The sequence below is a fragment of the Hyperolius riggenbachi genome, chromosome 4, assembly GCF_040937935.1.
Source record: "Hyperolius riggenbachi isolate aHypRig1 chromosome 4, aHypRig1.pri, whole genome shotgun sequence".
Taxonomy (NCBI): domain Eukaryota; kingdom Metazoa; phylum Chordata; class Amphibia; order Anura; family Hyperoliidae; genus Hyperolius; species Hyperolius riggenbachi.
In genome coordinates this window covers 100,516,361-100,531,584 of record NC_090649.1, presented here as the reverse complement: position 1 = coordinate 100,531,584, position 15,224 = coordinate 100,516,361, and the positions used below count along the sequence as shown (strand labels likewise).

The following is a 15,224-nucleotide window of genomic DNA, read 5'->3' as shown; positions in this document are numbered from 1 at the left end:
TATATACACTGGTCTTTTCTGTATAGTGGTGGGTTGTGCGGTCTCCTCCCCTCTCAGACAGGGCCGGTTCTAGCTACAATGGGATCGCTGGACAAAAGTAACTTGGGGGAGTCTTCCTAGCAATGCCCCCTGCAGCGTCAGAGCCAACTCCCAGGACCTATCCCACCTCACTACCAGACACACATAATCATAAGGTGTCCACCATTATTCCTCTCCTCCTTTTCCTTACAAATCCAGAGTGTACACAAAGTGGCGTAGAAATAACCATAGCGATCGCTATGGGGCCCGTCTCAGCCCTAAGTCACATAGGGCCCGTAGCTGAGAGAGGATTTTTTTATTTTAAAATATAATTATAACAAAAGCTAGCGCCCCCCCCCCAGTCCCTTCTACCCATGTATAGCTGATGAGGAGGAGGAGGGGGGGGGGGGACTACTTTTGGCGTAATGATTTACTTCCCTGGACGGATCCGACAATTACTTTGTAGTTCCGGCCAGGGAGGAAGAAGGAGTGACGTGCGGCTGATAGGAAGAGGACTGCGGTGCAGACACGGACGGAGGCTGCCTGTGAGACTCCAAGTGCCTGTGACTGGAGGAGTGTGCCCAGGACCCTCAGGAGGAGCAGCAGGCCAGCAGCAGCAGCGCAGAGGCAGCATCAATCATCTCCATCCCCACGCTGTGCCTGTGGCCAGAGAGTGACAGCTAGGCTGCAAAAAGGCCATTTCTCTCTTTCTCTTATTTTTCCTATTTTTACAAAAACGGATTCATTTGAAACTGATCCGATCTGCAACAGACAAGTGTGGACCTAGCCTAATCCAGGCAGGACATAGGAGACAGCACCATGCTCTACACTCCGGACTTCTCCCCACGGTGCTTTTCTTCCTCATTCCCTGCAGGCGTGTATGGGGATACACACCTTGGGGGCCCCTACAGGCTCTGGGCCACCTTTGACTCTATGGATGCCCCAGCCATTCTCTCAAGCACTGGTCACTGTGCTCAGAGCATCATTTCTCTCAATGCTGCCTACTTTTGGCAAGCACTAACTCTCCCACACTTACATAGGTAGCTAATGCTGAGAGGAGGAGCCTGCACACCTCACCACACCACAGAAAAGGGTAGAGGGAGTGGTGATATTAGCAGGGAAGTTCTGAACTACTCAGCACTAGCCCTGCTGTGGTCATTTTACTTTAGGTTTCTATGGGCTTCCTTTTTAGAAGTATCGTTGCAATAAACATGGTGTGTGTCTGTGCTTACAGTTTTGCAGCTACCTAATTTTTAAATGTGCATTAAGATTGTTATAGAAATATAAGTGCTCACTTTTCAGCACTGCCCTCCCCCGCAGTTGTTGCTGGAGTGCGAGAAACGGACAGTAAGATCTACCTTCTGGTGAAAGAAGAGAAGAAATACACGGAGGCCCAGGCCTACTGCCAAGGAAGAGGTGGCACTCTCAGCATGCCCAAGGATGAGGCAACCAACAGCCTTATGGCCTCTTACATTAACCAGGCTGGCCTCAGCAGGATTTTCATTGGGATCAATGATCTGGATAGAGAAGGTCAGTTTTTGTATTCTGACCGCAGCCCGATGCAGACCTTCAACAAATGGCGGCAAGGGGAGCCGAATAACGCCTACGATGAGGAGGACTGTGCAGAGATGGTCTCTTCAGGAGGGTGGAATGATGTTTCTTGTCTTATTACTATGTATTTTATTTGTGAGTTTGATAAAGAAGCTTTGTAGATCCAAGTTTGCATCATTATGATAGCACATACTTGCCAAAGGGCTCTTAAAGGGCCACTATTGCAAAAAAAAAAATCGTAAAATTAGGCATATGTATAAAATGTTTAAATGACCAAGAGTAAAATGCACTATAAATATATTTTTTTCCTATGTCACTGTCACTTACAATAGTTTGTGAAAGTCTGACACATCCTTCAAATGTACTATACGGCAGTTGCTCAGTTCAACTGCCAAAATCACATGCAAGTGAGTAGGGAGGCTGGCCAACATCTTTGTATAGGTCCTTTCCAGTTAGAGCTTTTTGTAAAAAATAAAGGAGATACTTAGAATATCTCATGAGGAGATGGTCTAGTCCAAAACATGTCAGATCCCTTAGATGTTTAGTGCCTACTGTAAGTGAACACAACATAGGAAAAAAATAATTGATAGTGCATTTATTTATTTTTTTGCGATAGTAATCCCTTAAACTGGACCCATATCCAGGTGTAAAGTACTATGTCAAATAAAAGTCTATCGCCCTGCCCAAAGTGGATATAAGTAAAGTAAATGGAAATGTGGCCTTACACACAAAGATTTATTCATTTGAAATAATGATGGATCAATAATTGTTGGATCTGTTTACTATAAACTAAAATTTACACGGCTGTTCTACAATGAATGGTCAATGCAGTGGTCACAACCTGATTGAAACTGACACACTAGAGCATGTATGTCCTACTGAGTGGTCATGTAACTGTACCCAATGCCAAAGCGCGATTGCTAAATTTTACTGCCAACTTAAAACATCTGAAATAGACTATATTCTCAATGTGTTCTTGGGATGCCAATTCCATTTAGTATACTTATGTAGACGGGATGGAATGCCTATGGGGGAGTCGGAAGACAGCAATAAAAATGTGACAAACATCCTGACCCTTCCTTTCTTTGCTAGAAAGGTTTGTCACCTGTGTCACAGTTGAGAACATTTTTGTTTACTTTTTTTTTCCTGATGCCCAGTGACATCATTAAAAACCATTGCCCCCCCCCCCCCCAGCATAACTTTGATGGGACTCCCACTATTCACACACTTCGTCTTGTCAACCCCTTGTGACCCTCACAACCTGGGGGCTCAGCTTGTGCTGAGCGTGGACATCATAATGTCCAAAGGTAGACGCAACACCTGATCTGAAAGATGGACTTCTTTATCAGATGTTATCAGAGTGAAGTAGTAGTTGGGCCCCCACCTACTTTTCTCTGGGGCCCCTGTGGTCACAGGGGCTGCACCCCTCTAGTTACGCCCCCGCTGATACCTAGTAGGCATTAACCATGTTACTGAAATCTCAAGAATTCAAGGGGGAGGAGAATATTTCACATGTCTACCTAACATTAGAATTGTTTACTCTGCAGGTAGATTTGTTTGATGGTTCTGGAAATGGCTGTAGGCCCACTTAGAACCACTGTTGGTTTAAATGATTTCCAGGAACCAGTCTAAAGACCAATAACCTTACAATCTGATACCAACCACTTCCAGTACCAGTAATTTCATGTTCTTCTTGGTACAGTGGCCTCTTAGGAGGATCCACAGTGGTGTACATAAACTGTACTTAGCAGGGATTGCAGCACAGACTGTCAAGACTGTCTTCCTAGCCAGTTAGAAATGTGCCATTGCCTTTATGTGGCACCTGACTTATAAACAGTGGTGTACTTACCACAAGGCTGCAGGTGCTGACAGTCCCAAGTGTAGCCATGGCTAGTGGTGCCACTGTGGAGCTCAGCCACTATGTTTTCCACCTTGGACCTTTTTTTCATAGTTTGGCAACATTTGGGAAAACAGTAGCAGGCAGCGCAGGGGACTGTACTGCTTCCTGCACTAGATGTGGCACCCCTCCCCCTTCCTGTCCATTGGGCAATGTGTCTCCTCACTCTCTACACACAGCCTGCAGTGAGTGAATGTGCAGAGCAGTAGGGTGAGTAGAGAGAATGATTGCTGTGCTGCAACTGGGACATTAGCAGGGAGATGTGTCAGGATGTGTTTAGTGCTTCAGAAGTTGCCTGTCATGAGTAGCCATGTGTACTGGCTGCTGTAATACCAGAGTGCCCTGGACTATTGATTATTTGTCCTGTTCAGAGTAATTAATCAATAATGCAGGGCAGTCTGCTGTTTCAGAAACCAATGATACAGGTGCTGACAGCTGATTTCTGTAATGGCAAAGAAGCAAGTTCCAGGAAATTTAGATTAGCTGTATTGCAAGTAATCTTATCTCTTTTCACAGCTCCCCCTCCCACCCTGTTGTCTTCCCCCATGACCCTTTTCTCTTTTTCAGATTTCAGCAGTTTATTTTAACAGCATGTCCCTGCCAAACAGCACTGGTAATATCTGCAGTCCTGATGAAAGTCCTTCCTGCCATTTCTCCTCTCCCACCATGCTCTCTTTCTTGTGCCTCTACCTCTTTATCCCCCCCCCCATGCATCCCCCTCTTACATATGTCCCCCTTTTCTGACTGTCCTCAGCGGAGCTCACAATCTAATCGTACCATAGTCATAGTCTAATGTCCTACCGTATTATTGTTGTGTATTTTTATAGCACATCTTTTGCAGCACTGTATAGAGTACACTTTCATAAAGGTTAGCTATGTCCACATCCTTACGACTCCTTTTCCCCAAAAATCCCCCAAAATTAGCTCGGCGCCCCAATCCATCAACCCTCCCTTAAAAAAAAAAACTTGTTGGGGGGAGGGGGAGTTGTCTGTAAATAATCAGCACCAAGTGTCAAATTCCCTAAGTACACCACTGCTTATAATGCTTGGTTATGATATCAAAAATGCATTTCTCTGCTTTATACCTAAGCTACTGTTTCTTTTTTTAGTGTTGGTTCATAAGGGGGCTGAACTGGCACTAAATGACAATTATAACCCTTCGTTGTGAAATGAAATGAATGAATAGCCATCTGTACCATACTTTACCGTCATTTGTGCAAATGATTGTGTCACTTCCTGTCACCTCGTTTCATCCTTGAAGCTACATGTAGCGTCCAGGATCTGCTAACTGCGGTGCTTGTGCATTCCTTTGGGGGGTCAAAATGCAATGTCTTTGAACGACATAAACCGATGCCAAAACACATATCCTAATGTCCTCTCTTGGGACAGGTAGTGCATCAAACTAATACCGCAAGGGAACTACCAAAATACATGCCAGTGACCATACACACACCAACATAAGCTGTGTGTATGCTGACAATGGTCACTGACAGGGGAAAAGAGGGAGAGAATTGGATAAAATTCTAACCACAATGATTAAATACAAGAAAGAACACAGAAATACAATCCAGACTCCTCATCTCGAGCTTCGATATTTAAATATTTTAATATGTAATAGTGTGGTGCTGGAGGGGGTGTGGCAAAAAAAACGGCAAAGTCAATTAAACCTCTGCACACTTGCATGCAAATTCTCATGTAAGTTCTTTCACACAACTCATGCAGGAACCAATGCTATCCCTACAAGTTAAATGCCAGGATGGGAAATGTCAATACTTAGAGTAACATTGGGAACCATACTGGGGACATGGCAAAACCTGCAATGCAACATATATATATATAAGAGAGAGACAGAGAGAGAGAGAGAGAGAGAGAGAGAGAGAGAACACCCCACACATTTTTAAAACTCTATTATTACTTTTCATGGGACAACACTGGTGAGTGTGCAGCTTGTACAACAGTGTGATTTTGCTGTCCCATCAAAGTAACTCATCACACAGCCATCAAAGTCTAAACCGCTGGCAAGGTTAGTCTTGCCAGTGTGAACAAATTTTCATTGCATGATTGCATTCCCGGCAAACAGAGATTTATTTACAGTTCAGCCTCTGCAGGAACAGAATGACAGACTTTCTGTGGTTCGATGTTTTAGGAAGTTTCTTCGATGTGTTATGTAGAAGGCTCATTAAATACACTGAGGAACCATGAATTACGGTATGTGGTTTGGGACTTGGTTTGGCTGAGTTTGGCTTGGCTTGTACTTGCTCAGCATTGCTGTGATGCTCTGTTCTCTGTGCCTGATCCTCCATCCTCAAATGGGTCCCGCTATGATGCTAAGAAGCCACCTGGTAGATCACTAAAACAATGATTCAAGAACTCAGACTATTCTGGAGCCTGCAGAAGCAATGCAGGAACTTTTACCATGTATCTGGCAGAGTGGTGTGAGTAATATACCTAATATACCACTATGATTCAAGAACTCAGACTATTCTGGAGCTTGCAGAAGCAATGCAGGAACTTTTACCATGTATCTGGCAGAGTGGTGTGAGTAATATACCTAATATTCCACTATGATTAAAGAACTCAGACTATTCTGGAGCTTGCAGAAGCAATGCAGGAACTTTTACCATGTATCTGGCAGAGTGGTGTGAGTAATATACCTAATATTCCACTATGATTAAAGAACTCAGACTATTCTGGAGCTTGCAGAAGCAATGCAGGAACTTTTACCACGTATCTGGCAGAGTGGTGTGAGTAATATACCTAATATTCCACTATGATTAAAGAACTCAGACTATTCTGGAGCTTGCAGAAGCAATGCAGGAACTTTTACCATGTATCTGGCAGAGTGGTGTGAGTAATATACCTAATATTCCACTATGATTAAAGAACTCAGACTATTCTAGAGCTTGCAGAAGCAATGCAGGAACTTTTACCACGTATCTGGCAGAGTGGTGTGAGTAATATACCTAATATTCCACTATGATTAAAGAACTCAGACTATTCTGGAGCTTGCAGAAGCAATGCAGGAACTTTTACCATGTATCTAGCAGAGTGGTGTGAGTAATATACCTAATATACCACTATGATTAAAGAACTTTGACTATTCTGGAGCTTGCAGAAGCAATGCAGGAACTTTTACCATGTATCTGGCAGAGTGGTGTGAGTAATATACCTAATATTCCACTATGATTAAAGAACTCAGACTATTCTGGAGCTTGCAGAAGCAATGCAGGAACTTTTACCATGTATCTGGCAGAGTGGTGTGAGTAATATACCTAATATTCCACTATGATTAAAGAACTCAGACTATTCTGGAGCTTGCAGAAGCAATGCAGGAACTTTTACCATGTATCTGGCAGAGTGGTGTGAGTAATATACCTAATATTCCACTATGATTAAAGAACTCAGACTATTCTGGAGCTTGCAGAAGCAATGCAGGAACTTTTACCACGTATCTGGCAGAGTGGTGTGAGTAATATACCTAATATTCCACTATGATTAAAGAACTCAGACTATTCTGGAGCTTGCAGAAGCAATGCAGGAACTTTTACCACGTATCTGGCAGAGTGGTGTGAGTAATATACCACTTTTACAGGAAGCATGATAAGAGCTTGGTAAACTCCGAGACCGGTGTATATAGCAATCTATGGTGTAAAAGCGGCACTATTGATATAAAGTTCCACTTAAAGGGAACCTGAAGTGAGAGGCATATGGAGGCTGACATATTTATTACTATTAAACAATACCAGTTGCCTGACAACCATGTATTTCATATATCAGTAGCGTCTGAATCACACAACCGAACCGTGAATAAGCATGCAGCAAATCTAGTCAAATTAAGTCAAACATCTGATCTGCTTATGCTTGTTCAGGGTCTATGGTTAAAAGTATTAGAGGCAGATGATCAGCAGGACAGCCAGGGAATGAGCATTGTTTAAAGGGAATATGTAACAAAAAAAGAGCTCCTGCGCAGTAGAGAGGACCCGATAGGACTTGGCTATTCCTGCTGGAGCCCATCAGAAAGCACCTAACCAGGAGCATGGAAGATAAATATTGCAGCCGGTACTGCGCTTGCGCCACCCCTAACAAGCTTGTTGGCTGATTTTTGGGGGGCCGCCAGCACTGGACCCCTCATTAGGATCCAGAGGCTAAGTACCCCCAGGGGCTGTTTTTTGTTGATGTTGTTTTTTTGCAGATTCTCTTTGAAAGGAAACAAATATTGCAGCCTCCATATACATCTCATTTCAGGTGTCCTTTTAAGGGAACCTAAACTGAGAAGGATATGGATTTTTCCTTTTAAAATAATACCAGTTGCCTGAATCTCCTGCTGATCCTGTGTCTCTAATACATTTAGCCACAAGCTCTCAACAAGCATGCAGATCAGGTGCTCTGACTGAAGTCAGACTGCATTAGCTGCATGCTTGTTTTAGGTGTGTGATTCAACCACTACAGCCAAAGAGATCAGCAGGACTGCCAAGAAACTGGTATTGTTTAAAAGGAAACATCCATATCCCTCTTAGTTTAGGTTCCCTTTAATACAGTACACCTTAAAAAGCCTGAAAAAAAGTTTCCAATGTACAGAGATTTAAAAGTTCGAAATACTTGGATCTGAAGGAGTTAAACAAATGTTTCCAAACTTCTCTAAAGCCGATGTTATTGGAAAAAGCTCGTTTGACCACTATCTGGCTTGTTTTCAGAGCCATGTTTCTGTGAAGGTTCTCATTTCTAAGCAGTGTTAGTAACAGCCAAGTGGAGTAAGTGGATAACTTGTACGAATAGCTGCCTAGTAGAGTGACATGTACACATACACATGCACAGAATACTGACCTTAAAGTGAGTCTGAAGCTAAATGAAAACAAAAAAAGAGATACTCACCTTCACCTAAGGAGTGGGAAGACTCTGGGTCTGATAGAGCCTTCCCGTTCCTCCTACGGTCCATTCATTCCGCTGCTGGCTCCCCTGCTGTGGGAGGCTTGGGAAGTCTTCGGGAGTTGGAGTGCTCCCAAAGATAGGCCTCTCAGTACTGTGCATGCGCGAGCACGCTCTCTCGCACACTCTCGCATGCGCAGTACGGAGCCGCTAGTCTTCAGGAGCACTCAGGATCCCAAAGACTTCCGAAGCCTCCCATCACATGGGAATTGAATGGGTGAGCCAGTGTGTGAAAGAGTAGGCCGTGAGAGGATCGGGAAGGCTCTATAGGACCCAGAGCCTTCCCTCTCTTTAGGTGAGTATCTGTTTGTTTTTTAAATTTAGCTTCAGGCCGCTGTGGTGAAGATGCAATGTGAGAGGAGTGGAGCACCACTCACTACTATGGACCCTACCCTAGAAATGAGAATGAGATGCTTGAGTTTTCACCAGGTACAGGTATTACATAGTTACATAGTTACATAGTTATTTTGGTTGAAAAAAGACATACGTCCATCGAGTTCAACCAGTATAAAGTACAACACCAGCCTGCTCCCTCACATATCCCTGTTGATCCAGAGGAAGGCGAAAAAACCCTTACAAGGCATGGTCCAATTAGCCCCTAAAGGGAAAAATTCCTTCCCGACTCCAGATGGCAATCAGATAAAATCCCTGGATCAACATCATTAGGCATTAGCTAGTAATTGTAGCCATGGATGTCTTTCAACGCAAGGAAAGCATCTAAGCCCCCTTTAAATGCAGGTATAGAGTTTGCCATAACGACTTCCTGTGGCAATGCATTCCACATCTTAATCACTCTTACTGTAAAGAACCCTTTCCTAAATAAATGGCTAAAACGTTTTTCCTCCATGCGCAGATCATGTCCTCTAGTCCTTTGAGAAGGCCTAGGGACAAAAAGCTCATCCGCCAAGGTATTATATTGCCCTCTGATGTATTTATACATGTTAATTAGATCCCCTCTAAGGCGTCTTTTCTCTAGACTAAATAAACCCAGTTTATCTAACCTTTCTCGATAAGTAAGACCTTCCATCCCACGCATCAATTTTGTTGCTCGTCTCTGCACCTGCTCTAAAACTGCAATATCTTTTTTGTAATGTGTTGCCCAGAACTGAATTCCATATTCCAGATGTGGCCTTACTAGAGAGTTAAACAGGGGCAATATTATGCTAGCATCTCGAGTTTTTATTTCCCTTTTAATGCATCCCAAAATTTTGTTAGCTTTAGCTGCAGCTGCTTGGCATTGAGTACGATTATTTAACTTGTTGTCAATGAGTACTCCTAAGTCCTTCTCCAAGTTTGATGTCCCCAACTGTATCCCATTTATTTTGTATGGTGCTAGACCATTAGTACGTCCAAAATGCATGACCTTACATTTGTCAACATTGAAATTTCATCTGCCATGTATGTGCCCATATAGCCACCCTATCCAGATCCTGTTGCAATATGACACTATCTTCCTGAGAGTTGATGATTCTGCACAATTTTGTATCATCTGCAAAAATAGCAACATTGCTCACTACTGCATCTACTAGGTCAGTGTTTCCCAACCTTTTCCGGCCCGGGGAACACTGTCTGACCAAATTTTTCTCCGGGGAACGGCGCGCGCGCGCGGTGGGTAAATTGTTGTTTGCGCGACCTAGTGGACAGTGCCGCTATGGGGGGGGGGGGGGGCTGGGGTGCGGCTGCATAGCTGGCATAGTTGCCCCAGTGTAGGGAGTTTAGTTGCCTCAGTATAGTGCCCCAGTATAGCCAGTATAGTGCCCCAGTATAGTGCCCCAGTATAGCCAGAATAGTGCCCCAGTATAGCCAGTATAGTGCCCCAGTATAGCCAGTATTGTGCCCCAGTATAACTAGTATAGTGCCCCAGAATAGTGCCCCAGTATAGCCAGTTTAGTGCCCCAGTATAGCCAGAATAGTGCCCCAGTATAGCCAGTATAGTACCCCAGTATAGCCCCCCAGTATAGCCAGTATAGTGCCCCAGTATAGCCAGTATTGTGCCCCAGTATAACTAGTATAGTGCCCCAGAATAGTGCCCCAGTATAGCCAGTTTAGTGCCCCAGTATAGTGCCCCAGTATAGCCAGTATAGTGCCCCAGTATAGCCCCCCAGTATAGCTAGTATAGTGCCCCAGTATAGCCAGTATAGTGCCCCAGTATAGCCAGTATAGTACCCCAGTATAGCCAGTATTGTGCCCCAGTATAGCTAGTATAGTGCCCCAGAATAGTGCCCCAGTATAGCCAGTTTAGTGCCCCAGTATAGTGCCCCAGTATAGCCAGTATAGTGCCCCAGTATAGCCAGTATAGTGCCCCAGTATAGCCCCCCAGTATAGCTAGTATAGTGCCCCAGTATAGCCAGAATAGTGCCCCAGTATAGCTAGAATAGTGCCCCAGTATAGCCAGTTTAGTGCCCCAGTATAGCCAGAATAGTGCCCCAGTATAGCTAGAATAGTGCCCCAGTATAGCCAGTTTAGTGCCCCAGTATAGCCAGAATAGTGCCCCAGTATAGCCAGAATAGTGCCCCAGTATAGCTAGAATAGTGCCCCAGTATAGCCAGTTTAGTGCCCCAGGATAGCCAGTATAGTACCCCAGAATAGTGCCCCAGTATAGCCAGTTTAGTGCCTCCGCCCGTCCCCGCGGCCGCCGCTGTTATTACCTTGTTAACAGCGGCCGCTCTCCCCTCTCCGGCGCGTGTATATTCAAGCAGCGTATCTCCGGCTGCTCTGTGTGATGCACTGATGCGGAAGAAAGGAGGGCAGCGGCTTCCTGTAACGGCGATATGTATCGCCGTTACTATGGTAACCGAGCCCTGCCTCCTTCCGCATCAGTGCATCACACAGAGCAGCCGGAGATACGCTGCTAGCATATACATGGTCTGGAGAGGGGAGAGCGGCCGCTGCTAAGGTAATAACAGCGGCGGCCGCAGGGACGGGCGGGAGGGGGGATAAGAGCACGGCACACCAGGCAACAGCGGTTGGGAAACACTGTACTAGGTCATTAATAAATAAATTGAAGAGCACTGGACCCAGAACAGACATTTTTGTTCTATTAATGTCATTTTGTCACAAAGCTTGCCAAAGAAGCTTTTCCACCCACTGGGGTAAACACCATAGAACAGCAGCACTGATGCACAAAACCATAAGTATAAATGACCTTGTATTATTACCAAGGCCGGTTCTAGACTTTTTGCTTCCTGAGGCAAACTTGTGTGGATGCCCCCGCTCCCTCCCCCAATTTGGAATGATCGCACAGCACTCGACAAATTACTCTGTTTCATTTATTGTTCTCACATGACATGCTGCAGCTCAACACAATAGTACACTGGCTGGCTGTGAGTCTGTGACAAACAAACTGCTCACCCTCAGCCACTCCATTCCTCCTCATTCAGGACAGCAGTGCCACCTCCTCCCTTCTGCTGTGCAAGTCAAATGAAACTCTGCTGCTCTCCTGCCTCCCCCCTCCTCACTCACTGCCAGACTCCTCACACAGCACAACAAGCTGCTTTTCCCCAATGATGACCTCCTCACCTCGCTCTCTTCTCGCTTCTCCTTCTACTCTGACTGCATGCTGTTAGTGTAAACACAGTGCAAACATGCTGCCCCTGTAATCTCTGTGCCTGATGCAGATGTTTCACCTTGCTTTATGAGATAACCGGTCCTGATGATTACTGTACATTGTTGGCTTTGCAGTAAGTTTTTTTTGGGATTAGACTTTCAAATTTAATGTTATTAGACATCTCAAGTTCTGAGAACCTTAAAGTGTATCTGAGCCGAAGCTCAGGTACAAATTGAGATACTTACCTAGAGAGAAGGAATCCTTGGGATCCTATCCGTCACAGAGCCCCCCCCCCGCCTCGAAGATTAGCGGCATCGTCGCTAGTCATACTAGAGCCGTGCAGTAGCAGTAGCCACGTGAGGCCGCCCGCACATGCAAAGTAAGCTGAAGCTGCAGGCTCCGTACTACTGCACTTGCGCGGCCGTGCTCGCGTGAATACTGCACAGCCACGCTTCAAGAAGAGAGGCTGCGCGGCCCTGATGTGGAGGGAGCCCCGCTCAGTGACAGGGACATTAGACCACCGAGGAAAGTCTCAATAGGATCCTGAGGCTTCCCTCTCTCTTCAGGTGAGTATCTGATTTTGATCCCAAGCTTTGGCTCGGGATCACTTTAAAAAACAAAAGGTCGTTGGCTGCATAAAGGACAAAATATATTTTTATGAATATCTCTAATCAGGTCCTTCACATTTTCCATTTTTCTAAATGTCATGGAAAGTTCTGTGCTTTTATCTATTAGCCTTTAAGAAATGTTACGTCTCCATTTGCAATTTGCTGTTCATGATTCATTACAAAATCTGTTTCCTGAGGCTACATTCGCTGTTGTACAAATCTTATTTGCCTACTGTAAGTCAATAATGCTATCCTCAAATAATCCCGAAATGACAAATGCAATATGTTTTCTGTCATATTTATCACATGATATGCTCAATCATTTGTAATAAAGAGTATTTTTTACTTTCCATTTATACTTGTTTGTAGTTCTTATATCAGAGTTCAGTTCACTCTACGAATAGGCAGACGTTAGACTGAAACATGGAATTGCATGGTCTTTTATGTGAGGGGAGGAAGAGACATAAAGATAATCAATGAGCGCTGTCAGGTTTTCTTCAGCAAAAATTGATAGAGAAAGGCTCTATTTTTTTAATAGACTTTTATTCAATGTTTTTATTTAATCAAATGTGTAATCTGTTGAAGTAGGATTATATTCCCAAAACTAAAGTTTCAGTAACTACTCTTAGTTACATAAAAACAATTTGAAAGCATTCCCAAGCATTCCCTGTGTGTAAAAACGTATATGTTCACTGCAGAGAGCAGTGTAATCATTGCCAGGAGATACTCTCTGACTGAGTCTTGATTCTGCTCCCTCCTCCCTCCCTCTAGTGAATTGACACATCACACTGGAAACAGTGACGTGATCACTTCAGCAGAAAAGGAGTGGTGCAGAGTGAAGACAGAGAGAGATTCTTGCCGGCAATAATTACATTTGCTGATTAGCCAGAGATAAGCAAGCCTGTACTTTAGTGAGAGAGGGAGAGAAGGATTAAGGCGCGTACACACACAACATACTGTAGAAAACGACGGGTCCGTCAGACCCTCCCACTGGGCGGACTCTCTGCCGACAGTAGCACGTGTATACACGCTGTCGGCAGACTGATAAGAAGCTCAGCAGATCTTTCACAAACAGTCTTATCAGTCTGCCGACAGCGTGCACACACGTGCTACCGTCGGCAGAAAGTTCGCTCAGCGGGAGGGTCTGACGGACCTGTCGTATGCTACAGTATGGCGTGTGTACGAGCCTTTAGGGCAGCAGCCAGGGTGAGTAGAGAAAGTATAATAAATTGTGGCGATTGGTTGTGGTGACACTTTGCACAAAAGCATTTATCTGATTGTTTGGCAGCATGTGAACTTTCAGAGATTAGGAGGAGTAGTGGTGCACACAAAAGTCCATAGAAATTTTAGTCCTAAGAAATGTGTGTATTGGCAGAGGCTTGTATACAGAATTCCAGGAAAAGCAGGCTGTGTTTCCATGCTCCCCTCACGCTGACCACAGATACACAGTAACCCAGATGTCAGTAATTATCTCAATACGTTGCTCGATCTGCACAAGGCTGCCTTGAGATTTCAATACCCTATAATGAACGATTTAGAGACTGATTCACATTCAGAGACAGGCAGCACAGACAGTGGCATAGCTAAGATACTATGATCCCCAGTGCAGGTTTTTCATTGCGTTTCCCAAACACTTCATATATAACAATGAATATGGTGCACCAAAACCTGCCAAGGATCACCAGTGTATTAGAGGTGCAAGAAGGGACTGGGGAAGCATCTATAGTGATCATTACCGGCATAGGACCAACACAGAGCTAATACTGCCGTTGAGAGAGGGCCCCTTCACTATTGCTACGCCAGTGAGCACAGAATACCACAGGTACACACATAGACCAGGACTCCATCCCTTGCATGGCAGCCTGGGGCTGAGTTCTGTACATAGGCATTACTAGCCTACAGGAGGGGGGCAGATGGATGAAGCACAGAGCTTGAAGGAGTGACATGGGGCCAGATGGGGAAAAAGGGAGAACAATGGACTTGGCTGGTACTAGATGTTTTGCAGTCCTGATCCCTCGCCAGTGTATGGGGGGGGGGGGGGATAGGGGTGGGATGAGGTGGTGCCTGGTGCCACTGTAAACGTGTTAGATTCTAGTCACAGGTGGTCCCAAATGGTCCAAAAACCACCTTGCATGTATACAGAGTTTAAAGGACATCTAAGCTAGAAGCTTTACTTACCTGGGGCTTCTTCTAGACCCTTCTAGACCCTAGAATTTTATCTGGTCCAGTGCTGCAGTTGTGCTGCCCTCCAGTGCACTGATAGCCCCTCTGAAAGAACCAGAAGCGGCCACAGGAACGAGATCAAGAGAGGCCTGCGGATGCACATGTGCAGACTCCTGTAGCTTAGGATATTTCAGAGGGGTTAGTGGCACACTGGAGAGCAGTGGAACGCTGGACCAGATAAAGATCTTGGGTGGAAGAAGCCTCATTAATTAAAGCTTAACTTTTATCTTTCAGCTTGGATGTCCTTTAAAATGTTTGCTGTCAGACCTGTGTGGAGTGCATACATTAGGCACAGTTAGCATAAAATGAGAGGAAGACAGTCAAAGCAATGTGTAATGCAAGCAAAACAGAACTTGGATGACTGGAAAGCTCAGATGATTAATGCCAGTTCTGGGTGGAGTGCAGATCATCAGACAGTGGTATCATAAAATGCTGTAGCTGAGAGGCAGGCAAG

General features: G+C 44.8%; 1 protein-coding gene and 1 long non-coding RNA gene across 3 annotated transcripts in view; both read left to right on the top strand.

The window, feature by feature from the left end:
* The window catches only part of COLEC11 (collectin subfamily member 11), a 66,780-nt gene extending 63,235 nt beyond the window's left edge, over positions 1-3,545 (top strand). Inside the window, exon 7 of one of the 2 annotated variants that reach the window (XM_068280339.1) lies at positions 1,339-3,545. In XM_068280339.1, the coding sequence (XP_068136440.1) occupies positions 1,339-1,730 (392 nt within the window). In that variant the 3' untranslated portion in view covers positions 1,731-3,545. Of the gene's footprint in view, positions 1-1,320 lie in introns of both variants that reach the window. The other variant, XM_068280338.1, reaches the window with a different exon arrangement.
* Positions 3,546-9,143: 5,598 nt separating this feature from the next.
* LOC137571364 (uncharacterized) lies at positions 9,144-12,897 on the top strand. Its single transcript, XR_011031349.1, has 2 exons — positions 9,144-9,921; positions 11,378-12,897. It is a non-coding gene; the product is annotated as an uncharacterized lncRNA (long non-coding RNA).
* Positions 12,898-15,224: the final 2,327 nt, after the last annotated feature.